General features: G+C 42.3%; 1 protein-coding gene across 2 annotated transcripts in view; it reads left to right on the top strand.

Moving 5' to 3' along the window:
- Positions 1-3,024: 3,024 nt before the first annotated feature.
- The window catches only part of DYNC1H1 (dynein cytoplasmic 1 heavy chain 1), a 62,540-nt gene continuing 39,022 nt past the window's right edge, over positions 3,025-26,542 (top strand). For both annotated transcript variants that reach the window (XM_060271770.1, XM_060271767.1), the window contains exons 1-22: positions 3,025-3,410; positions 9,618-9,705; positions 11,451-11,624; positions 12,071-12,326; positions 12,914-13,100; positions 13,243-13,514; positions 14,194-14,421; positions 14,862-15,938; positions 16,492-16,671; positions 17,807-17,956; positions 18,840-18,986; positions 19,117-19,257; positions 19,500-19,676; positions 20,019-20,129; positions 20,475-20,594; positions 20,857-21,096; positions 23,488-23,643; positions 23,812-23,925; positions 24,846-24,956; positions 25,050-25,259; positions 25,974-26,120; positions 26,325-26,491. In XM_060271770.1, the coding sequence (XP_060127753.1) occupies positions 3,143-3,410; positions 9,618-9,705; positions 11,451-11,624; positions 12,071-12,326; positions 12,914-13,100; positions 13,243-13,514; positions 14,194-14,421; positions 14,862-15,938; positions 16,492-16,671; positions 17,807-17,956; positions 18,840-18,986; positions 19,117-19,257; positions 19,500-19,676; positions 20,019-20,129; positions 20,475-20,594; positions 20,857-21,096; positions 23,488-23,643; positions 23,812-23,925; positions 24,846-24,956; positions 25,050-25,259; positions 25,974-26,120; positions 26,325-26,491 (4,721 nt within the window). In that variant the 5' untranslated portion in view covers positions 3,025-3,142. The remainder of the gene's footprint in view (positions 3,411-9,617; positions 9,706-11,450; positions 11,625-12,070; positions 12,327-12,913; positions 13,101-13,242; positions 13,515-14,193; positions 14,422-14,861; positions 15,939-16,491; positions 16,672-17,806; positions 17,957-18,839; positions 18,987-19,116; positions 19,258-19,499; positions 19,677-20,018; positions 20,130-20,474; positions 20,595-20,856; positions 21,097-23,487; positions 23,644-23,811; positions 23,926-24,845; positions 24,957-25,049; positions 25,260-25,973; positions 26,121-26,324; positions 26,492-26,542) is intronic.

Raw genomic sequence — 26,542 nt, 5'->3', positions numbered from 1 at the left:
AGCACAATCTTGGCATGCTGGAAAGCATTGTTCATTCACAAGCTTTTACTATTTCTGCTCAAGCTGCTCTTTAGGAAGTGGTGTGTGGTTATGCTGAGGTAGATACCACCAAAGAGGCTCCCAACATGTCCAGGTCCCAAGCTGGATCTACTGCAATAATTTGCATGGGGAGGGCAGAGCAAGGCTTGGACACTTAGGCTAATCTCTATTTATTCTCTCCAGCACTTTGGTGTTGGTTTCCAGAAAATCCCCTAGCACCGTGTGTTGAAGAATGACCCTTTCCCTATTTTGGAGTACCGCTATCCTGGATGAGACACGACCCTTGAGCATTCCATAGCCATAGATACCATCTTAATTGCAACCCGAGACCATCTTCCCATCCATAGCTGAGCGTGTTCCAACTAGAAGGAATACCTTGTGCATGCATGTTGGAGTTACAGTGTTGTAGGGGGCCTTGTGCTCTGACCCACCCACCCCCACCCCTTTCAATGGAAGAGATCCAGTTCGAACATTCCCTAACAAATTACTTCGTTACACAGCACAAAGTTAAACCATGGGATCACACAAGATGTAGTGATGGCCATCGACTTGGGACACCTCTCAAAGAGGATTGGGCAGGTGATTAAGGCTATCGATGGCTGCTAGCCAAAATGGCTATGTTCTGTCTCTGCTGTCGGAGGCAGTATGCCCCTGAATACCCATTGCTGAGACTCCCAGGTTGGAAAGAGTGCTGTTGCTCTCCGGTGGGCTTCCCATAGGTTGGCCGCTACAGGAAGAGAATACTGGGCTATGGGTCACTGGCCTCATCCAGCAGGCTCTTGTTATGTGGCTGCCCAGCTTCTGCTTGAAGAACTCCAGCGGGGGAAGAGTCCGCTATCCCTGTATGGGCCCTCCAGATGTGGCTGGACTATAACTCCCATCATTCCTGTCCACTGACCACACTGGCAGGGGCTGAATAGGATCCAGAAACATCCCTGCTCTATGCAATCTAATCCATTGACTATATGCTCATCCTCCAGAATGGTAAATCCTTTAGATCAGTTTCCCAAACTTAGTTCTCCAGCTGTTTGTTTGTGGGTTTTTTGGACTACAATTCCCATCATTCCTGACCACTGGTCCTGCTAAACTAGGGATGGTGGGAGTTTTAGTCCAAAAACAGCTAGAGACCCGCTTTGGGGGAAATGCTCTCTGGGGCAAATCTCTGTCCCTCTGGCCTCTTTCTCATAAGTAAGCCCTTCGTTACCTGTGCTTAAAGACTACAGCAAGTGGGCGGGCTGCCTTATACTACACGTGTTTACTCAGAAAGAAAAGAAGTCCACCCATTGTGTCTAAGCCTCATGTGAGAAGTGTGGCTAAGATTGCAGTCGTTTTGCCTACTCGGTTCAAGTGGGGCTTGGTGCAGAAGGCCGCAGCTTTAACTCCTTATCCGTAGACGGAAATGCATCACACTCGAAGCTCTGCAGCGCAACTCTCTGGCAGCAAGGAGGCAAGAGGCTGCGTAATGAAAGTCTCAAAACTGCCTCTTCATTGCTCAGACGGAAACAGTCGAAGTGCAATCTGGAACAAGTAGTTTTTCTCCCGCAGCCTTTGGCTTAGAAAATAAGATTTCCTGATAATAAACGGGAAGGCGGGGTCACAAATCTGACATTTGCGCCCTATTGAGTTCTGCTTCCTAGAGAAAAAAAAACAGTCTGGGCGTTGTATTTGCTTTACATCATCTCTAGAAAACACAGTATTGGAGGCTCCAATACTTTGGCCACCTCATGAGAAGAGAAGACTCCCTGGAAAATACCCTGATGTTGGGAAAGATTGAGGGCACTAGGAGAAGGGGACGACAGAGGACAAGATGGGTGGACAGTGTTCTTGAAGCCACCAACATGAGTCTGACCAAACTGCGGGAGGCAGTGGGAGACAGGAGTGCCTGGCGTGCTCTGGTCCATAGGGTCACACGACTAAATGACTAAACAACAACAACAGAAAACACACATACACACTCCCAACCTTTCATTTTAACTGTAATTAATTTTATTCTGTCCTGTGTTTTTCATCTCTTGTAATGGCTTTGGCTAGACAACTTTTGAAAAAAAATAGCCCCATGTCTAAAGGAGGCTTACATTTAAAACATCATCGTATTTGCTAGCTTACAAGAGTGGCGGAATTTAACAGCGCAATCCTGCAGATACCTACTAAAAAGCAAACCCCACTGAGCTCCTTTTCCAGAAAACCGGGGCTTCCTTAGGCTGTGCCAAAAACTACATATGAAAATCCAAGAGAGAGAAGTAATTTTACATATTGTTAATAATGCCCTTCCTCCCAAAGGAGCCCAGGAAGGCAAGTAATGCTCAGGATTAAAACCTGAGGCTTTCTCATATTATTACTATGATCATAATTGTATATTTATTTATACCCCACTTTTCCCTCTGACAGGGACTCCAAGTGGCGGGGGGGGGGGGAAATAAGAGCAGCTTAAAAACACAGGGGAAACCCAATCATTAAAAAAAAATAACATGGATGAGTTCAAGCATATACAGTATATACAGTAAGAGCTGTTCGACAGTGGAATTTGCTGCCAAGGAGTGTGGTGGAGTCTCCTTCTTTGGAGGTCTTTAAGCGGAGGTTTGACAGCCATCTGTCAGGAATCCTTTGGTGGTGTTTCCTGCTTGGACTGGATGGCCCTTGTGGTCTCTTCCAACTCTATGATTCTATGATATTTAATATACATGCTGATCATTACAATACTGTAAAAGCAACGGGGCACCAACCTTTACATTCAAAGCAAATCAGAGCGCCATGGCCGGATACGTGAACTACATTGCCCGCGTGACAATGTAGGCAATTGGAGGGGGGGAGCGGGTGTCCCCTTTCAAATGCATGTCGGAACTTGTAGTCCACCCTACCCCGGACCCACCTCTTCCTCTCCAAGCCCGGGCGGGTTTCCCCGACTACGCTTCCCATCATCCTCCGGGGCGGCTCTGACGGCGAGAGGCGGTGGTTAAAAGAGCGGCGGGGCAGGCGCAGCAAGCTCAGTACAGCTGAGCCACAGAACTCAGCGGCTGCCGGGGGAGTTAGCTGCGTCTCGTGTCTAGCGGCGCTTTATCCATCGGCATCGAGGGGTGGGGAATCCCACGAACCCTCAGCAGCCATGTCCGACTCGGTAGGGGGAGGCGGCGGAGGAGGGGGAGAGGACAGCGGGCTGGAGGTGACCGGCTCGGCGGTGCAGAACGTGGCGGACGTGGCGGTGCTGCAGAAGCACCTGCGCAAGCTGGTGCCGCTGCTGCTGGAGGATGGCGGTGAGGCGCCGGCCGCGCTGGAGGCGGCGCTGGAAGAGAAAGGCGCCGTGGAGCAGATGCGCAAGTTCCTCTCCGACCCGCAGGTCCACGCCGTGCTGGTCGAGCGCTCCACTCTCAAGGGTGAGTCGGCAGCCCAGAGACACCCGAGGAGTCCCACCCTCACCCCCGCCCGCCTGCCGGCCTACTGACTGACTGCGTGATTGAGGGCGGCTTCCTCGCCCGCTTTTTGCGGGAGGCCGGGGCCTAGAGGTTTTCCCTTCCAGCTGGGGACAAACAAGGGAGGAGCAGCGGAGGAGATGGAGAGAGGGGTGTGGCCGCTGGGGGAAGACGGAGGCTGCCGATGCCGCAGGTCCCTCGGCTGTCAAAATGGCGCCGGCGCCGCCGCTTTGTCTCCTTCAGGCTGACGGGTTGAGGGAGCCCGTCCTTCGCCGCCTTTAATCTCCCCCCCCCCACACACACACTTCGCCAACACCAGGAATAAATCTGTATTTCCCCTCACATCTTCCTCTCCGCGGCCTGATCCGGTAGTCTCCTCATCAACACAACTCTTAAACCTTGGGCTGATGAACCATCTCTTTCAATGTGTTTGGGGGAGGGGGGTTGTTGGTTGGTTTTTTTTTCTTGTTATCGTTGTGGTTTTGGGGTTTTTTTTAATGGTAGCGTTCTGTATTATTTTTATGCTGCGAACCTCCCCAGGATCTTTGGATCAAGGGCAGTAGGCGGATTTAATAAAGAAAAATTGTATATGTTGTCTAGATCTGCACAAGTAAAGCTCCAGTGATCCTGGATGCTACAAAAATAAAACAGTTCAAGTCGGGCCATACATACCTCTGTGGAGCTTGCATAGAAAGGAAGCTGCCTCATAGCATTTCAAATTATTTCTGTTTAATGTGGATGCACTGGCATTACCTATCCTCGTTCTTCTAAACACACACACTTGCCAACTAAGGCAGAGGTTTTGTGCATCTAGGTTCTAATCCATGCTATCGCCTCACACCATAAAAGAATGAAGTATTTAGGATGCAGCAAGGCTTTGCTGCGATATGAAGACAAGGCCACCGCTCTGGAAATTGTCACATGCCTCTTTGTTGTCCAGACAGGCAGAAGATCTTTGGGGATTCAGGCAGAGTGAGGCCTTTCCGCATGTAAAATGAGTGTTTGATCACTGCGTTAATAGTCCAAGGTACAACACACAGTAATGCTCTGCTCGCATGAGAGGAATTCCCAGTGTGGGACTGACTTCTTCTGAGCACTGTGACGCAGAATATGCTGAAGGTGGAAAGTAGGGTAGCCAAGTGGCCAGGAAGACAAACCACCATCTGGTTGGCTTCTATGCCTTTGACAACAGCTTGGTGTGCCAGAATCAGTAGGTGAAGCTTTTCCTGGCATGGAGATAAACAGGGTTGCTGTTTCTTGCTTGACTGTCAAGTCGATGTTAAAGGCAAATGTAAAAGCCTGTAACAAAAATTGACAACCCTGGGTTCAAGGGCAAAATGACAGTGTTCCACTTTTGCAGGGTTGTTAGGTTATCTATATTGGTGCAGTACACTATTTTCTAATCCAGTTTCACCCTCACATCAGGAACTAGATTCCATGCATTGCTTGAGGTTGGACTAGATGACCCTTGGGTTTCCTTCCAACCAGTGTTAGAAACTCAGGTATATAAGCCAAATTGCACCTTAGACCTACATTGTCTCCAGAAAGGAATGTCTATGTGCCCTTTTCCCCCTTTTTGCAATGGGATTTGTTATTAATATTCATTTCATTTCTGTACTGCTTTATATTTTAAAGAAAAAAATCTCAAAGTGGTTTACACCTCACATTAAAACATCAAATAAAACAATCCAGAATAAAACAAATTCCAGGCTTGAAGGATAATATTTCAGATCCTTCTCTTAAGTTACATTTCGTTTCCCCCATATTTATTTATTTACCTACTTATTTTATATAGCTGCCCCATAGCAGAAGAACTCTGGGAAGCCAGTGTGGTGTATGTTTAGAGTGTCTGACTAGGACCTGGGAATGAGGGTTCATGAAGCTCATTTGTTGACCTTGGGCCTGTCACAGCTTCTTAACCTATTTTACAGGCTCATTGTAGGGATTAACTGAGGAGGGGATAAATCATGTACTCCTTGGATAAAAAGGTGGCCTATAAATGTAATAAAATCTTCTTGTATGCTTAAGAAAGCTGGAGCGGCCAGCCAGATGAAGATGTCAGTTGCCAACCTAGCATCCAGAGATATCCATGTGGTCAAAATTGGACCCACTAGCAAAACACTCCTGGCACCTGGGTGATTTCTAACACTGCTTCCAACTCTACAGTTCTATGTAGAACTGCACTGAAAATGACAAATGGTCTTATCTCCAATTGTCCTTTGGCAGAACTGGACAACATTGATACCACACTCTTTCGGCTTGAAGGTTATCAACTAGAAGGGCAGGCCAGTACCTGGGGATTGTTGGGTGGCCGTTAATTGTAGATCCCATGCTTCCATGTATAGGAGGATTAGCCTATTTGCTTCCACTCACATCTTCCCTAGTTCCCCTACAGATTGGGCAAGTAGTAAGCACAAGATCATTCTAGTCTTCAACCCCTTCCTCTCTTGGTCAGCAGTCACCATAAGGCTCATTGTAGAGAAAAATAAGTGTTGTGTGCCAGATCTTCTGCTCTGTATGTCTTTCTAGGAACTTGAGGTATAATGCCATAAGGAAGTATGTCTGTTCTTGCATGCAGTTTTCACTTACTGTATATGGGGGGGGGGCATGTATTTCTAAATTCATTTGTTGAAGGCATTTTGATGACATGGAAGAAGGGCCTCGGAGGATGATTTCGGGGTCTGGGTAGGTTTATATCAGGCATCCCCACACTGCGGCCCTCCAGATGTTTTGGCCTACAACTCCCATGATCCCTAGCTAACAGGACCAGTGGTTAGGGATGATGGGAATTGTAGTCCAAAACATCTGGAGGGCCGAAGTTTGGGGATGCCTGGTTTATATGGAGCGAAGTGATCCTTGAGGTATTGCGGTCCTAAGCCGTTTATATAGCAAGAGAGGGATGGTACTTTCTGGGTGAGCCATCATTCTAGAGATGGTTGGTGGACTTTTTATATCAATCATGCTGTCAGTCATAGTCTGCCAATGGTCAGGATCTGCAATGATGGCAGTTGTGGTCCAACAACATCTGAAAGGCCACAGGTTTGTTATGTACACAGTGGTTTTCAAGATGTAATGTCAGTAATCCCAGCACTCCAGTTACTGTAATTGCATCTCCTCTGTCATTCTCCAAGCTGTCTGGGGTATATGAATGTTGTTGTTTTTAAGGCATGCTGATGAGATTACAGATGGCTCTGTTTATATTAGGATTACATTCCAGGGAAAGTGCCTAATACCAAAATTGCATATAGCTGGGTTCAATGGCAGGTGGGGTTGCTAAAGTCTTTTTTCCTCTGACGTCTGCCCCCTTTTCTAATTTTACCAAGTGCATAAAGTTAAATGTGCCTAAGTTGCAAGTTACCTGTAGTGTAGTGAGCAGTATATTGCAGTCCGAAAGGAAAAAGTCTCTACATGTGTTACAGTGGTGAGATGTTGATTGGCTACTAGTGTAAGTTTGGCCTTTGGAAAGCTTTTAGTGAATTATTGAGATTTTGCTTCAGCTTCAGTACTATCAGCTACTGTAGATGGAGGTTTTCTAAGTATTATTTGTAACTATAATCTTCTGCAAGAATTTGCTCTTGGTAAGCACCCTGCTCCCACTTCGGAGCATTGTTAATCCCTCCCCAGGAGCTGCTTCCCATTTTCCAAACATTAACTCCGTTGACAGGATTTCTCTGTGCCCAGGTGTCACCTCAGAAAGACAGCCAGGCCTGCTTGCTGAGTTCTGCTGGCCGCTTAGATAAACTAGAGAACTTTTGCAGAGGACTGAGCTATGTAAATTTAAATATAAAAAGTCTAATATTTGTTTTAGATAAACTAGAACTAGAGAGCTTATTGGGATAGCTAACATTGTGCCTTCCAGATGTTGAGACTAAAGCTCCTATCAGCCCTAGACAGCATGGCCCATGATAGATGATGGGAATTGGAGTCTGAAAGTGCACCATGTTAGTTACCCCTGGCGTAGATATTTTATTAAAGTCCCAGAGCAACAATAGAAACAAAATAAAATAAATCCTTCCAGTAGCACCTTAGAGACCAACTAAGTTTGAAATTGGTATGAGCTTTCGTGTGCATGCACACTTTTTCAGATACAACAACAACAACAATAATTATTCCAGGCTAGGGTTGCCATATTTCAAAAAGTAAAAACCAGGTCAACCTGCAAATTTTTGATTGACTTGTCTAAGATCCAGGACAAAGCACCACCTTTCAGAAATTCTCCCCGGATGTCAATTGCCTTTGAAATCCTGGTAATGTCTGGGAAAATCCAGAGTTATGGGAGCCATATTCTAGGCCCTAGCATAACTTTCTCTGGTTCATGAGCAGCTTTAATGAGTGTAAACAGACCAATTGTAATTCCATGACTAAATCATAGTCCTGCAATACTGTAGTTCTATTGATCCCCTTTTGTGAACTATTAACGTTTTTTGTGGGTGATAGCCTACTATGTCATACTCATACAAATTTAATAATAGACCATTGATTTCAATGGGTCTACTCTGAGCATGAATTAATTGGATATCTCCCTGTATATTTTTGATAGGCAATGTGCCTGAAGAGTTTGGCTTGTAGTGCAGATAGTGCAGAAGTTGCTAATGCAATGTTAAATATAAACCAAAGAGAGCTTTATGAGTCTTACTGGAGCCCTGCTCAATATAGTGCATCCTAGTTGTTAATGTTGATTCATTACATCATTGCCATTTGCTTCTGAAAAACTTGCAAGCTTAAACAGTGGCTTATTGTTGAGATAAATGCTTCCATCTTCTCAAGATCCGAAATGTAAGGTCATTTGAATGTTGTGCTTATGTGTATGAGAACACATAGATCTGTGCACATAAAATGTAACTCTTGACACAATTTTTGTATGAGCTTTTCACTTCTGTTGCTGGAGGCACTACACTGTTGTTGCAAAACTTTTAAATGTTGCATGTGGGTTACTTTTTGAAAGAACAATAGTACTGTATTTGTACAACATGAAGGAGGTAGATACTCCCATGTATTCCTGCATATTCTTTTTCTCTCTCTCTCTTATCTAAAGAAGTCTTTGAAATAGTATAGTTTTGAGGCTGAAAAGAAATAACGTGACTGTTGTCTGTTGGAGAAATCTATATTGTGTGTCCTAAAGACACGCTTCTGGAAGCAGTGTTGTACAGTTTAAGCCATGTATTAATGTCTTGATTGATTCAAACCTATTTCTCAAATTGAATGTCAGCTATGGTGAAATATATCTCTATTAAACTTTTTACTTTTTACTGTATATTGATTGCAAACCAAACCCCGATGCTTTTGCATAAGATTTGGACAAAAGGACACATGCTTGCAGAATCTTACATTTTGGCAACATTTGCTACAGTATAGTTTCTCCTGGAAAGGGGCTATGATTTAAGTACCAAGATTGCTGCTGTTTATAATCTAGCTTTGTGGAAATTGATGCTTATTGAAGGTACACAGCGCAAAGGTTTCACAGTTCTTGGCAGCAACTTTATAATGAAAAAAATAGTGCTTTTTTGGCTGATATGATATGGAATGCATACAATTATCTTTATTACAGGGTTCTTCCCTGAAAAGATCCATTCTTTGTCCAGTACACTTTCTCTTTCTGTTCTCCTGTTTGGGTGTGCCTCTTAGATGGAAGAATTGCTGTGCTGCATTGCAGTGGTTTCATTGCTGTAGTGTTGGCTGCTAAAGCAGTGACATCATCCTCTGAATTGTCGGTTACTAACAGGGCTCTTCCCTTTTTATCTTAGTTCTTCTGCTATATTTATAATAATATATCTTAAATTCAAACTGTTTGAGGAAGCTGACTGATTTTTAAATAAATCTGATTTCAGCTGAATTTGAGAAGAACTGGATTTTGTTGAGAGGCCAAAGTAGGCTAACATAGAATAAAGGGAAAGAGATAGCTTTCTGTGCAATAGTAAAGTTAATGCTAATGAATTCCTCTAGCTTCAGAGTCACGCATTTTGAGTGATACAAGGCTGCAGTCCTGTACCTGGAAGCAAGAGTCAAAGCAAGACTTAATTTGAATAGATATGTTTAAGATTAAGTTGTGTTGTGTCTCTAAATATTTAGGCATTCTAACTTGAATGTAAAGTTCTGAACATGTGGCTCATATAGGAAATTAGTGGAGGAGACATGCAGGAGATGTTAATGAAATTTCCTAATTCTTTCCAGAGGATGTTGGTGATGAAGGAGAAGAAGAGAAGGAATTTATTTCCTATGGAATAAGTACTGACATTCATTATGGGATGAAGTCAAACAGGTGAGTCGAATCTGTGTCTCTTCTGACAATAAGCAAACAAGCCGTGCACTTGATGCAATTGTGGGACTGAAGAGGAATTCTGAGATTTAGGAAAAAGCTGTATTGGTAGGAAATTCTCTCCTGGGCCAATGTTAGTTGGACAGGAAGAGATGAATGGGAGCCATGCCCACTGGCTGATAGAGGTATTTCGTATGACTGCAGAATCTCTCTGCCATCATCTCCTCCTGTTCCTGCCTGCTCCACCAATTTTCTGTGCTCACATAATGTAGAAATGTTGTTCCTTCTTTCTATCTGGGAAAGTGCAAAGTGAAGGAGAGAGCGAGAGCTTTGCTTTCTGCCTGAATGCCTCTTTCTCCCTTGTGATCCCAATTGTGACAAAAAAAACCCACCAAAAAAACCAAGGCAGATATTTAAATGGGGGGAGGGGGTTACAGCAACAACAACAAAGAAAAAGAACAAGAACAATTTTATTATAAGCTACCCATCTGACTGGGTTGCCCCAGCCACTCTGGTCTGTTCCCAACAAAATATTAAAAACACAATAAACATCAAACATTACAAAATTCCCTATAAGCTTCTAAAGAGAATAGGTTAGTAATTTCCATGAGTGTGCATACAATATTTTTTTCTGAATCCCACCCCCAGAAATTTGGTTTGCACCAAATTCTGGACTGATCCACTGGTTGGCATTTCACTTCTGAGCATAAACCCATGGTCTTAACTCTAGAAAGACAACATGGGGACTGTTTGTATACACCAGGTTCTGCCCCACTTCTCAAGCCCCTGGGCATAGGCTAGGTGACTGGAGCACCTTCAGCGTAACCCGATAGCCTGGACTCACAACTGCAGTTGTGAGCACCAATTCAGCAGTAGCAGAGGATAACTGGGAAGCTTGCTGTGGAGGTTAGAAGCATATACCTCATTTTATTATCAAACAGACTACTGCATACTATAGAATACTACCGGCTTGCATGAGTGTAACATTCCTCATTCAGCCACCTTATCTCTACAAGATAAATTCGAAACCCACACTGAGTCAGGGACTGAAGAAGATAAGAGCAGTTCCTTCCCCCCTCCTTTCTCAAAACATCAGATCACCAGATTCTCACAATGGGAGGGGTGAAAATGTCAACAGGGACATTGACTTGCTGCCTGGAGAGTGCCTTCTGACAGCAGATGCAGTCATGAGCAAGGCTTACTCATGAGTAGATCTAGAAAACAGGAAGGACCTTAGCCAGTTGTTTGCTGTAGAGCCCAAGCAGATGATCTCTCAGATTGATCTGTGAATTGCATATCTGCAAATAGAAGAAAACACGTACATGGCAAAGGAGGAACGGAAAGGAAAAGCTTCCTTCCTCCTTTTCTTAGAAAAGAACTTCCAGCTATAAATATAGTTGCTTCTGCAAGGCAGGATTAAACTGTGTCCCTGACTCCTCACTCCCTTAGCCCCTGTGAGACCCCATTCATATTGCATCCTCATTCTGCATACAAGGGCATAGAGTCTGGGTAGGCAAGATTTTACCCACGTAAAATACCATATTCCTTCAATCCTAACCAATGAAACTTTTCTTACTTTTAAAATGTTAGGAAAACTTTAGATGTCTAGAACTTCTTTAAGTCTAAAATTAGACTCCCCCCTAAAGAGGTTAATGTTCATTAAACTACAATTACCTTGTGAACTCTAAAATACATATGTTCTCAGGTTAAATTGAATAGGTGCTTACTATTATTTCTTTGGTTTACAGTTTGGCATTCATTAAACGAGCACCAGTAATTGATGCGGACAAGCCTGTGTCCTCACAACTCAGGGTGCTTACCCTCAGTGAAGACTCTCCATATGAAACTCTGCATTCCTTCATCAGCAATGCTGTTGCTCCCTTCTTTAAGTCCTACATCAGAGAGTCTGGCAAAGCAGACAGGTAACTACTTTCGTTTGTGTAAATTCTAGCCGTTGCTACATGAAGGAATAAAAGATGTGCAGGGGAAGGAAGATATAACTGGAAAGTGGATGGTGGTCAAGATCCCAAGAGCTTTGTGTGCATGTTGAAGCACATATTTGTGTGGATCAGGGGTTCCCCAAGCTTTTCTTCTGGCTGCAGCTTCTCTGCATTAGAGGCCTGCTCCCAAAGATCCCCAGAGATTAGGGAGCAGCTTGCCAAACAACATGGGTAATGTTGAACTATGTTAAATTGAACGTCATTGGCTAGCCCTTTGAAATCTTAGTCTTACATGCTAGCTTAAGAAATTTGAAACTTGGAAATACATGTTGCCTTTATGGGGTGGGGAGGGCAGCTGCATGCACATTGATTGTACATGACTCTGTGTGGGGTGGGTTTTCCTTTGGCTCACTTCTGTGTTCCCTCAGGGATGGCGATAAAATGGCTCCCTCAGTTGAGAAAAAAATTGCGGAACTCGAAATGGGACTTCTGCATCTGCAGCAGAACATTGAAATCCCAGAGATTAGTTTGCCAATTCATCCAATCATTACCAATGTTGCTAAGCAGTGCTATGAGCGTGGAGAAAAGCCGAAGGTTACTGATTTTGGTGATAAAGTTGAAGACCCAACTTTTCTCAACCAGCTGCAGTCTGGAGTTAACCGGTGGATTAGAGAAATCCAAAAGGTAAATTCGAAAAAGAAGCTTAGTGTTCAAGGGATGTTCAGTTTCCCTCTTTAGTTCATTGTTGGATACCTTCCCACTTACATATGGTTAAAGTGAGGATGAAATCTTCAGTGTGTAATATGGAGCATATTTGGAATTGCATGTTCTTAATTTAAAAATAAGAAGCAGTTTCACATTTTACTTTCCTATATTCTTCCATTAACTATTTTATGTGTAGCAATGTGAACACACTCGGGTACATTATTTAGCAGTTTTATTTTTTTAAAGCAGGCATCCCCAAACTTCGGCCCTCCAGATGTTTTGGACTACAATTCCCATCATCCCTGACCACTGTTAGCTAAGGATCATGGGAGTTGTAGGTCAAAACATCTGGAGGGCCGCAGTTTGGGGGGTGCCTGTTTTAAAGTAACCCTTCCATCTACTTTGAGATAATCCATCTGAAGCTGTTGGATGCAAGTAATCCATAGATTAATATTTTGAAGATGGGAGATAATGTCTATATAACCAAATGTTATGCCTTCAGTTGCTCTGACTCCACCATTTGTTGAACAGTAGAAGCATCATTACCCTCTTTACCAATTTTCAAGGTGACCAAACTAGATCGGGACCCTGCGTCAGGCACTGCTTTGCAAGAAATCAGCTTTTGGCTAAACCTGGAACGTGCTCTATACCGTATTCAGGAGAAGCGTGAAAGCCCTGAAGTCCTCTTAACTTTAGATATCTTGAAGCACGGCAAACGCTTTCATGCTACCGTCAGCTTTGATACAGACACAGGTAAGAGCTTATGGAAGCTGTCCAGAAACAGAATTTGGCAGGACTATAGCCATTGTAGCACATTTACATTAACACGAGCCAAGTGATTAAATTCTTTTAAATGTTTGAAAAAGTGAAATCGGCTTTCTCTTGTACCATCTAGGTCTAAAACAGGCATTGGAGACAGTAAATGACTACAATCCGTTGATGAAAGACTTCCCTCTCAATGATTTGCTGTCTGCTACTGAACTGGATAAAATAAGGCAGGCATTGGTTGCAATATTCACCCACCTGAGAAAAATCAGAAATACAAAGTATCCTATTCAACGAGCGCTGCGCCTAGTGGAGGCCATTTCAAGAGACCTGAGTTCTCAGCTACTCAAAGTGTTGGGGACACGGAAATTGATGCATGTTGCCTATGAAGAATTTGAGAAGGCAAGTCTTCATTTAGATCCTTATGGATCCGGGGCGGGGGGGGGCTTGAGCTAAACTTTTGGAAAGAAATACAGCCCCATCCCAGAAGCCACATTGCACTCCTCCTTGCTAGCTGAAGCCTTAGCATTGCAATAGGTAATAAAAGGTAGAGATGTATGGTGACACTACCTTACAATTCTTTTAAAAACAACCTTTGGCCCTATATACCTGAAGGAGTGTCTCCACCATCATCATTCAGCCCAGATACTGAGATCGAGTGCTGAGGGCCTTCTGGCGGTTCCTTCACTGCGAGAAGTGATGTTACTCGGTGGTGACGCATGCCCTGTGGAATGCCCTCCCATCAGATGTCAAGACAATAAGCATTAGACTTTGAGAAGACATCTTAAGGCAGCCCTGTTTAGGGAAGTTTTTAATGTTTGGTGTTTTAGTATGTTTTTAATATTCTGTTGGGAGCCGCCCACAGTCGTTGTGGCAACCCAGTCAGATGGGCGGATGTTGTCAGTCATAATGCCAAAGTCATTGTTTGGTGCAATATAGCTTTTTCTACTCTTTCATAACCGTCCATCCCCCCCCTCCCCCGCAAATAAAGTTTGGAGGCAGATCTATCATCACATCCTTAGTGAACGCATACAATATGCAGAATTTGTGTGATGGAGCATGGTATTCAACTTTCTTTCAGGTCATGGTTGCATGCTTTGAGGTCTTCCAGACCTGGGACGATGAATATGAGAAACTGCAAGTTCTACTGAGAGACATTGTGAAAAGAAAAAGGGAAGAGAATCTAAAGATGGTGTGGCGCATCAATCCTGCTCACAGAAAGCTCCAGGCTCGTCTTGATCAGATGCGGAAGTTTCGACGCCAACATGAACAACTGAGAGCAGTTATCGTGAGAGTGTTAAGACCACAGGTAAGTAAATGGCTGGTGCCTTTTTTAGAGACTTGGGTTGTGATTTGTTAGAATGGAACTAGTCCATTCAAAGTAAGAACTTACTCTTGTCCTGACCTGGACTATTTTCACCTAGAACACTTTCTGCGAAGCAAGCTGCCCCTCATTTGGGAGGAACGGTTTAAATCCATTTCCAAAGGAATTGCTTCAATGCAAGAGAGCTCCCCCTACTGGTTCTTAGGATAAATACTAAAATGAAAAGCTTGATAGTTATTGAATTTTGACTATCAAGAGACACATTAAAAGAGGCCCTGTATATCTGACAGACAAGTGAGCTAGTGAGTGAAATAACCACAGCTGCTGTTTTTTGAACCTTTGTTAGAGGAGGAGGCCATGTTGCTGTGTGTTCTTGGTAGTGTGATTACCACTGCTATTGCTTAACGTTATCTTTTTTTATGCAGGTGACTGCAGTAGCCCAGCAAAATCAGGGAGAGGTACCTGAACCACAGGATATGAAAGTAGCAGAAGTGCTGTTTGACGCTGCTGACGCCAATGCGATTGAAGAAGTAAACCTTGCTTATGAGAACGTTAAAGAAGTCGATGGCTTGGATGTTTCCAAAGAAGGCACAGAGGCCTGGGAAGCCGCAATGAAACGTTACGATGAAAGAATCGATAGAGTTGAGACCCGCATTACTGCTCGCCTAAGAGACCAGCTGGGCACAGCAAAGAATGCCAATGAAATGTTCAGGATCTTCTCCAGGTTCAATGCTCTGTTTGTCAGGCCCCACATCAGAGGTGCCATCCGCGAATACCAAACACAGCTGATTCAGCGTGTGAAAGATGACATAGAGTCGCTTCACGACAAATTCAAAGTGCAGTATCCACAGAGTCAGGCTTGCAAAATGAGTCATGTTAGAGACTTGCCTCCAGTATCAGGGTCTATAATCTGGGCGAAACAGATTGACAGGCAGCTGACAGCCTACATGAAGCGTGTTGAAGATGTCCTTGGGAAGGGTTGGGAGAACCATGTAGAGGGCCAAAAACTGAAGCAGGATGGAGACAGCTTCCGTATGAAGCTCAACACCCAAGAAATATTTGATGATTGGGCCAGGAAGGTTCAGCAGCGTAACCTTGGTGTCTCCGGCCGCATTTTCACCATTGAAAGCACTCGTGTTCGAGGCCGAACAGGGAATGTCCTCAAGCTGAAGGTCAACTTCCTCCCAGAAATAATCACCCTGTCGAAAGAAGTCCGCAACCTTAAGTGGCTAGGGTTCCGGGTTCCTCTCGCAATAGTCAACAAAGCTCACCAAGCAAATCAGCTCTATCCTTTTGCTATTTCTCTGATTGAAAGCGTCCGTACATACGAACGAACCTGTGAAAAGGTGGAAGAACGGAACACCATTTCCCTCTTGGTTGCTGGACTAAAGAAGGAAGTGCAGGCTTTGATCGGGGAAGGAATTGCTCTAGTCTGGGAATCGTACAAACTAGACCCATATGTCCAACGGCTAGCAGAGACAGTCTTCAACTTCCAGGAAAAGGTTAATTTGCTTTGAAGTTTATTATTGGGATTCGGCAGTTTTGCAGTGCATGATTCATTGATAATGTATTGCTTCAATAAAGAAACTTTGAGAAATTGCCATTTAGCTGTTCAGCTTGGTAGCCATAATGCCAACACTCTAAAGCTGGCCTCATGCAACAATGGATTTTGATACAGCCTTTTAATAAAATATTTCAGTCAAACTAGAAGTAAGGCAGTATTGACTATATAAAACAGGTTATAGTATTTTTTGTCAAAACCTTATTAGTACAATATTGCATACCAGACAGGATATCAGTCTAGTTAGCGAAATCAATACTTGAAAATGCAGTTTTTATTTGCATTGTATTCAAATGCAGTGATCCTGAGAGTAAATAACACTGCTAATAAGCATGCACTTTGTTTAAAATCTGAATCTACTGGGAGTAATGATATATTAGACTTACATGTTGGAAAGGCAACTTAGACATTCGCTAATGGGTGGCTTTATAGAGAACAATCATTTTGCATACTGAAACTGAACTTTAAAGACTGTTTTCATTTCTGTCTTTTAGGTGGATGATTTGCTTATCATTGAAGAGAAAATAGACCTGGAAGTCAGATCCTTGGAAACTTGCATGTATGATAACAAAACCTTCTCTGAAATTTTAAACAGAGTTCAAAAAGCTGTGGATGATTTGAATCTTCATTCATATTCCAATTTACCCATCTGGGTTAATAAACTAGATATGGAGGTAAGCTTTGCAAGTGGTTACCAGGACAAGATAGCTCTATTTCTTAGTAAGCTAAATTTTAAAGTTATCTGGTTTGAACACTTGAGAGATTTTGAGCTAAAAGCCTGCTGGAAGTTAACAGTTTCCTAATATATCCCATCATCTTTCACTCACGGGATGCAGAGTCCAACTGCAAGGCTACAAATGTATGTGATACTAAAACAATAGGCTCAGCAGTAATGCCCAGCATTCTTCTGCATTATTGTTGCTGTTAATTAAATTTGTATATACCACCCTTGATCCAAGTATGTCCAGGCAGTTCACAGCCTTGCATGAAAGTAATGTCGTCAGCTGGTGCCTAAAAGGTATAAGAGCCAATGACCGCTGTACAGGCAACTCCCCATTTACGTGCGTTCAAGGAATGCATGACCACCCACACATGCACCACTGCAATCCCAGAAGTGGCAAAAAAGACGGGGGGGAACGGCCCTAAAATCATGAAAATGGTATCCAGCAATCCCACAAGCCTTTGAGGCCTGTGGAGAGTTGGGAGTTTGAGCAAGGAGGTTTGGAGGCAGCAGTTGTGGAATTTGGTGCATTTTTGGTTTTTAAAAGGGTTTCCAGAGGTTTAGAGGGTGTTTGCAGGCTTATTCCCAATATACATGATTTCAGTTAAATGCATGGTGCCTCGGAACATAGCCCCCACATAAATTGGGAGTTGTCTGTATTTCAGAGGAGAGGGAGCTCCATAACGGGTGCCGCCACTGAGAAAGCTCTGCTTTGCAGCACCACATAATGAACTGCTGACAGCTGAGGTACCACAAGGAGTGCCTACTTTCCCACCCACCACATATCTCAGTACATAGGTGGGGCTGTGTGGGAGGAGTCACTTGCAGGTACAAAGGTCCTACGTTGTGTAGTCAGTCACACTGCTTCAGCTAACCTAATTCAACCAAGAAGGACAAGTGTCTAGAGGACATGTCAGAGAGCTCTAAGCACCAGTCCATATCCTCAGGTCTCAAAGGGGCTAATAAGAAAGGATGCTGATAAGAAAAATCTTTCCATGGATGTTTAGTAGCATGTGCTGTCATTGCTAACTTCAGGTCTGCTGCGTTTCTTTCAGTACTTCAGTTTTGTTAATACAATTGCTTCCTAGATCGAGAGAATACTGGGAGTTCGTCTGCAGGCTGGTCTGAGAGCATGGACTCAAGTACTACTTGGTCAAGCTGATGACAAAGCAGAAGTTGATATGGACACAGATGCTCCACAAGTCAGCCATAAGCCAGGTGGAGAGCCAAAGATCAAAGTACGTGGTGTCTTTACTTGACTCCATGGAGTCTTGCAAGCTGGAAGTAATACATGCAAAACCTCAAACTAGAAAAAAATGTGTATTGAAATGCTGCAATATAACTTAAATCTTGTCCTGTGTTTGCACAATTCAGGTAAATCTGATGATGTTGCACAAAATTTGGCATCCAGAGAATCCATAAGAATCCATAATTTTGCTGAATGAAGTTCCCAGCTCTTACGATCACAGAAAGAATGCTTATATTATGAGCATTTATTTAAAGGCTTGGAGTTGCAGGGAACAGGGATGTCTTGAGCTCTTTCATACCAATCATTGGCCAGCCTCCGCCATCCTTTTCCATGGCTGCCTCTTTTTAGTCCTGTTCAATTCCCTGTGTCTTGTGGGGAGTAAATAGTTATTTGGTCTATTGTTACAGGATGTATTGCGTTCATCAACCTTCGCAATAACTGTTACTGAATCAAATGACAAATATATATACTGCTGAAGACACCACGCTTGGAAATAAATAAAATCATTTTTTTAAAAGAATTTCAGAGACAAAGGGTACAGCTCTGTGTCAGGGAGCTTTCATTCTAAAATTTGACAGTTTAAGAGATCATGGAGGAGAGGATATAGGATTGCATATATGTGCTTAGCCTTGACGGTGAAGATTAAGGGTTACGCTAAAGGCTTTACACGAGAGGTGGCTTTTTAGAGACTGAACAGAATACATAACTTCATCTAGTGCAGTTTATATTTGTGCTATAATGCACAGTTTCAAAGATAACTTAATACCACAGTCAGATTTTGGGTTATGCTACCAGACTAATGATAGTTTAATGCATTTTGTTATTACTTCCTCCAGTAAACCAAAACTGAACATGGCTTTATATTCCTGCAGAATGTTGTGCATGAACTGCGGATAACCAACCAGGTAATCTACCTGAATCCACCCATTGAAGACTGCAGATACAAACTGTTCCAAGAACTGTTTGCTTGGAAAATGGTAATACTGTCGCTACCTAGAATCCAAAGTCAGAGATATCAGGTAAGAATAAAGAAATACGACTTTTGAATCCTAATAATCTTGATTTAACCTAAGTCTTTTTTTAAAAGAAGTTATCAAATGTCTGGTTGCTTTTAAATCAAAATGTGGTACATCTGCTGTGTTTTGTTAGGTGGGTGTGCACTATGAATTATCAGAAGAAGAAAAATTCTACCGTAATGCCCTGACACGGATGCCAGATGGCCCTTCGGCACTTGAAGAGTCTTACTCTGGAGTCATGGGGATCGTAACAGAAGTTGAACAGTATGTGAAGGTAAGAGAACATGTTGTGTTTCCTATTCCAGGGTTATTACATAACATTATTCCACGTGACAGTGTCTTGATCAAGAATATGGAGTGATGAGTTATTTAACATTTGCTTAAAGTACGGCGTTTACCATTTCCATTATCAGTTTGTACACCCAAGATATATCTAATATATATATGTAATAGCTTACAAATTCTTAAAATGAAAAATTTAAGTACTGCTTTTGTGTGTGCGCACTCGATCTGTAGGTTTGGCTCCAGTATCAATGTTTATGGGATATGCAAGCTGAGAATATCTACAACCGCCTTGGAGAAGACTTAAATAAGTGGCAAGCACTCTTGGTTCAGATAAGAAAAGCCAGAGGAACCTTTGACAATGCTGAAACCAGGAAGGAATTTGGGCCTGTTATCATCGACTATGGAAAGGTAAACACCCTGAAGGAAAATAGATCTGATAGTAGAGTTATAGAATCATAGAACTGTGGAGTTGGAAGGAAGCCCAAGGATCATCTAGTCCAATCCCCTGCGATGCGGGAATAATGTAGTAGATATCTCCTACATTAATTTTCGTTAAACAGTATCAAAGAACAGACCACAAATAGAAGGGGTGGGGGAATGAGTAACTACAGTATATAAACTTAGTTGGTCTCTAAGATGCTACTGGACAATTTTTAAATTTTTTATTTCTACAGTATATAAGAAACATAAGTTTGCAAATTATAAGATAAGATGGCATAGAGTAAAATTACCACTGTTTTAATTGTATAGGTGCAATCCAAGGTGAACTTGAAGTATGATTCTTGGCATAAGGAAGTGCTCAGCAAATTTGGTCAAATGCTGGGCCAAAACATGACAGAGTTCCATTCTCAAATTTCCAAGGTAAGTTTGCCAAAATTCGTCCCACTGAAAATAGCTAAGCAATTTTTTTTTTGCCAAAGTGCCCCTAACCATAGATAGCAATGCTCGCTTCTCTTCTCTCAATATGGGATGAAAGAGATGGTTCCATGTCAAAGCTTTCTTACTTTGGGACTCTTAGAGAAAACCCATGTGTAATAGTGGGATGTCTGAAGAACTGTGAGTACCTATACTAAGCCTGTATTAAACTAATTGGGTGTGATTGGCACCACCATAGAGGCTTTCCTTGTCTTTTGAACAGGGCATCTAAAACTTACTCCCTTTCCTTTATGAGAGCATTTTTAAATTTTCCCTTTTCCAATTTCTTAGTCACGGCAAGAGTTGGAGCAGCACTCAGTGGACACAGCTAGCACATCCGATGCTGTGACGTTCATCACATATGTGCAGTCACTGAAACGCAAAATCAAACAATTTGAGAAACAAGTTGAGGTAAGCTTTCTACAACACGTTTCTGCAATCAGTTTCAATGGTAAAAAGCTTTGTAATAAAGATAGAATCAGAAGATATGTGATCTAAGCCTGTTCCAAATAAAACATCGCTGTACATATCTCCTGTTCGGAGGATGTGTCAAAATAATATACCCATTTTTTAAATAAAAAAAACCCTACATGGTGATGGGTTTCAGTATAACGGTAGCATCTGAACTTCACACTTTTCGTTGCAATCGTAACTAATTTTTTGCTGCCTATAGCTCTACCGTAATGGCCAGCGCTTGCTTGAGAAGCAGAGGTTCCAATTTCCTTCATCCTGGTTGTACATCGATAACATTGAAGGAGAATGGGGTGCTTTCAATGACATCATGCGTCGAAAGGATTCTGCCATTCAGCAGCAAGTAGCAAACCTGCAGATGAAAATTGTTCAGGAAGATCGAGCTGTGGAGACTCGTACAGTTGACTTACTGACAGACTGGGAGAAAACAAAGCCTGTAACCGTAAGTCGTCTTCGGTGCCCTGGAATTTTGACCCTCAAGTCATCATTCCTTTGACACCTATGATCTCCTTTAGCCAAAACATGCATCTAGTGGTGCACTTAGCACTTAACAGCATGATCACCATACAAATATCCTGCCTTAAGTCAGGCTGAGACCCACCAATTGAAGACCACTGATCTAAATTATGAATTTTTGTAATTGTGCTTAGCTGTCTCATTCACTAACAAACCCCAAGGATACTTGGGACTAACCGACTCAATGCGACCTTGAGAACTGGAATTTGGTGCTTTTATATTCCTTGACATCCCAACTTAATGGGAAGTCTGGAAACGGGGTGCTTGTACCTCTCTTCTGCAAAACTGGGATATGCTATATCCCAAAATAGCTTAAGGTAGTCGCACACTATCTATAAAAGTGAAATTTGGTACACGTAGTCAAAAGTGCCACCTTACCATAGCTGCCAAGTACCCCGTTTTCCCTGGGAAACCCCCGTTTTTACTTACCTTTTCTCGGCGGTCCCCCGTATCACTTCGTCTCCCGTTTTTCTCTGTTATATTCTCCTGCCGACGGCCATTTTTTTTCTGATTTGCCCTTCTATGGGCACCATAAATGGCTGCCGCTGGCTTCAAAAGTCGCGTCTATGCATGTCTGGAAGTGCGTAGACACGACTTCCAGTGTCGGCGGTGGCCATCTTTGGTGCCCATAGATGGGCAGAACGACACCGGAAGTTGCGTCTACACACTTCCGGACATGCGTAGACTTTCAAGGCCGGCGGTGGCCATTTTTGGTGCCCATAGAAGGACAAAGCGACACCAGAAGTTGCGTCAACGCAACTTCTGGTGTCACGCGGCTGCTGGTCCTGGACTCTGCAGTTCGGGACTTGGAAGGTAAGCACCTTACATAACAGTGAATTATGGTGGATTAAAGAATGGATTCAACTTAAAGATACTGACCTATTAGACCTGGAGGGACAAGGGCTGGGATTCGGCTGGCATCATTATATGTTAAAGGAAAAAATAGTTAAAAGGAATACTTTCATGTATAACATCATTCGAAAATCGCTATACTTAACATGGCAGAAATATAGAAGATATTTCGAGCCCAATACACCCTGGTGGATTTCACCATTAGAGGTAGTTGCGGTGAGGAGAAGGAACATGGAATCAAATTGGCCGACATACAAAGAGTTATTAATTCAAAAAGACGGGAATTGGCAGATAAAAGAATATTCGGAAATAAAGGGATTATTAAACACTTGGCTAGAATATTTTCAAATAAATCAAAGGCTACAAATTGACAGAAAAATAGGATTTAATAAAGAACCATCCAAATTAGAAGAAATATTATTGGTGAATAAAGATAAATTTATATCAAATTTATATCAAATCATTTTAAAATGGAAAACAGAGGAGGAAATGACCAAAGATTATATGATAAAATGGAGCCAAGACATAGGACAACCAATAATAATGAAGGATTGGGAAAGTCTTTGGAAAAGAGATCTTTATTTCACACCAAATTACGATTTGAGAGAAAATATATTAAAGATGCAAAGCAGATGGTATATTACACCAATTAAAATGGCCAGATTCTACCCGGGGTCAAGCAACATCTGCTGGAAATGCAACCAAGAAGTAGGAACTAACATACATATGTGGTGGAATTGTAAGATAATCAGGGTGTATTGGGATTCGATTTATAAGGAATTAAAGAAAATGTTGAAGTACTCATTTAAGAAATGCCCGAAACTATTCCTTTTGGGGATGATGCCCAATGATATCAAACCCAGTGATAGATGCTGTGTCAGCTATGCGGTAGCCGCTGCGAGAATACTAATTGCAAAAAACTGGAAAACCACAAGCGCCCCCAGCAAAGAAGAATGGCAAGGAAAACTTCTTAACTATTATAATTTGGCGATAAAACACGATGAAATCAGTAGTAAAAAAAACAAAGAATCCAAAAGTAATTGGAAACCATTTCTAAATTATTTGCAAAAAAAGTTAGAAATTCCACAAATTTTTTTGGATATTTAAAGGGCTCTTTAATAAATAAAGCTAGCAAACAAGGATATAAAGAAAATTTAAATGAAATTATGTAACATCACAAAACCGTAAAGTAAGGTATGCAGAACAACCAAAAGGAATAGTGGGATGAGTTTAGAAACGGTTGTGAAGTCAACGGGTGGGTTAGGGGGGGGGAGGGATTTGAGGGGATATAATCGGGTGAGAACGGAATAAGAACAATGTAACTATTAGATGTATTACTCATTTTATGGTATTGACTGTATATAATAAAGTTTTCTATAATAATATTTTAAAATAAAAATAAAAAAAAAAAACAGTGAACTCCAATATGCCTCATCTGATAATAGTATTTCACTTCTTTCTTCAGGGCAACCTGCGCCCAGAGGAAGCTCTCCAGGCCCTTACCATCTACGAAGGAAAGTTTGGGAGGTTGAAGGATGACCGTGAGAAATGTGCAAAGGCCAAGGAAGCTCTAGAACTTACAGATACAGGACTTCTCAGTGGTAGCGAAGAACGTGTTCAGGTATGAAAATCTAGTAGCCGGGTACAGTATATAAATTTCAGCAGCTGTATTCCGTAGAAAGACCTTTCCAGCTACGCTGATCGAAACCTACTAGAATTATTTGTCATATCCTGCTTCTCCCCCCCCCTTTAAATTACTGCTGTTTCGAAACCATCTCTTGTCTTGTAGGTTGCTTTAGAAGAGCTCCAAGACCTTAAAGGAGTCTGGTCTGAACTTTCCAAGGTCTGGGAACAGATTGATCAAATGAAGGAGCAACCTTGGGTTTCAGTACAGCCTCGCAAGGTACTTCAGCTGTGTATGTGTAAAGAACTTGAGGACCATAGCAAGAGAAATTGCAAATCTATCCTCTTTGAACTGTGTAAAACAGAAGCTAAAAATGTTCTGCCGTATAGTCAGCTTTGACATGGTTTGGCATATATTTGATAGCACTGATTAAACCTAAGGGCCCAGGGACTTCCATTCTGTCCCAGAGCATCTTGACCATCTCTGCACATCTCTGAACCAACTTGGGTGTAGGAAGCTAACCTGTCAGTAAGGCAAAGGGACTAACCTACCAATGGCTACCACTGCAGGCTTCAACATCGGCTTCTTTACCTTTCTCTTTATTTAAATTAGCAGTGCAGCTTGTTGGCATTTGTAATCAAGGGGGAAGAATTTGGGATGCAGAGAAGGACGGTGAGGATGTCGGATGACAGGGGGATTTAGGTTTGAAAGATGGGTGGGGGCATCTGCTATGACATTTGGAAAACTTTGGAGGACTGTGGGGAAGTTGCAGAGGGATGCTCAGCAAAGGAGAAGCTGAAATTATGTTGCAAACCACCCTGACATCTATTGATAAAGGGTGGTATACAAATTTGATAAAAATTGGGGGGCATGGTGGTACTGGTATGGAATTTGGGCAGGCAAGATGCATGAAAGTAGCACATTGGGACCAGGTGGCAAAGGATATTTTAGAAGAACACGTAGAATGAGTTTGTGAGGCTAGTCTTTTTTAGGGAGTCTTTGAGTGACTTGATAAAGAGCAACTTATGCAGATGGGCTCTTATCAAAAAGGAGAACAAGATAATAACTTGGTCAGTGTTCCTGGCAAACAGGACTAATTGGGTGAGCCATCTGTTAATAAAGGTGACAAATGAGTATAATGCTCAGCAATTTGCGCAGTCTGTTAACTTGTTAAAAGTTGCTCCCCATGTTCCTTACAGCTTCGACAAAGTCTAGATGGCTTACTCAACCAGCTGAAAAATTTCCCTGCTCGCTTACGGCAATATGCATCCTATGAGTACGTGCAGAGGCTCCTGAAAGGTTACATGAAGGTAAGCTTGCTTATGAAAGACCTCTGGATAGAACATCGTGCTGATGCCTAACAAGACAAGGTTACACCTTTCCTTCATTTCCACCCCCCGCAGATAAACATGTTGGTGATAGAGTTGAAGTCAGAGGCTCTTAAAGATCGCCATTGGAAGCAACTGATGAAGAGGCTGCATGTGAATTGGGTGGTTTCCGAACTAACCCTGGGGCAGATTTGGGATGTTGATTTGCAGAAAAATGAACTGATTGTGAAAGATGTGCTACTTGTAGCACAGGGAGAGATGGCACTGGAAGAATTCTTGAAGCAGGTACCTATTGGCTTTTAATAAATACTTTTGCTCGTTCAAAAACTTTAAATCTGTATTTCCAGCGAAGTTCCCTTAACTCAAACAAAACTATTGTCACTGAAAGAAGAAGTCCTGATGCAATGGTTGCTACTTATTTGTGACTCTGCATACTGAGAGAGTAAAGGGAAAGTGGCAGGAAGACTTGCTGGAAAAGGCTAAGAGGTTTCCTTCAAGGAACACAGCCTTCTGTACTCAGGAGTGCAGGGGAGTCTTCCTGAAGAAGAAGGAGCAACTTGCTTTCAATATTCTGTTCTTCCCAAGGAAGTCCAACTTTTTAGAGGACAGTTGGTTAAACCTACATCAGGCTGCAGGGTGTATTTCAAAAAGTTTTGTTCTTGGCAGCTGCTGTTGATTTTAATCATCTATTGAATATTTTTGATCGTTAGTGTTAACATTTTATATTTTTTGTAAACTGCTTGTCTCTATCAAGCAGTATATACATTTTATTAAATAAAGAAACAGCTAATTACTGTAGAATGAAATAATGATAGAATCAAAAGTGGAACCATTTGAACATCTGGCCACAGGTCTTGCTTCCTGACAATCACTTGTTGCATGAAGATGTTCTCTGGCTCTTCTTCGTTTGTTGGGCTATTTTTAAAGAAAAGCAGCCTGGGCCTGCCTGATTTTTTTACCTTTAATCCTAAACATCACTGTACATTGTTTTCTGTAAAGATAAGAGAAATGTGGAACACCTACGAGCTGGATTTGGTTAACTACCAGAACAAATGTCGTTTGATTCGTGGTTGGGATGACCTTTTCAACAGAGTAAAAGAGCACATCAACAGTGTTTCTGCAATGAAGCTATCGCCATACTACAAGGTAGAACCCAAAATGTATCTTTTGCTCTTTTCTGTCTCTTTAATGTACTGTATTCAGGAATGTTAATGCATATGCTTCAGTTTGCACCCTTTTGTATAGTTATGACTAACTAGCAAGCACAGCTTAAATATAGATGCATTGTGCTTTATTTGCAATAAATGTGTAACTCAGTTACATAAATGGAAGCCATTTATTGATCTGCAGGTGTTTGAAGAAGATGCCCTAAGCTGGGAAGACAAACTGAATCGTATCATGGCACTTTTTGATGTCTGGATAGATGTCCAGAGGCGCTGGGTTTACCTGGAAGGCATCTTCACTGGGAGCGCTGATATCAAGCACCTGTTGCCTGTTGAAACACAGAGATTCCAAAGGTAATGTTTTGTTCTCGAGGATAAATGTGAATGCAGGAATCTCTGTGACTT

The sequence above is a fragment of the Zootoca vivipara genome, chromosome 1, assembly GCF_963506605.1.
Source record: "Zootoca vivipara chromosome 1, rZooViv1.1, whole genome shotgun sequence".
Taxonomy (NCBI): domain Eukaryota; kingdom Metazoa; phylum Chordata; class Lepidosauria; order Squamata; family Lacertidae; genus Zootoca; species Zootoca vivipara.
This window is presented reverse-complemented; position numbering and strand designations above follow the sequence as displayed.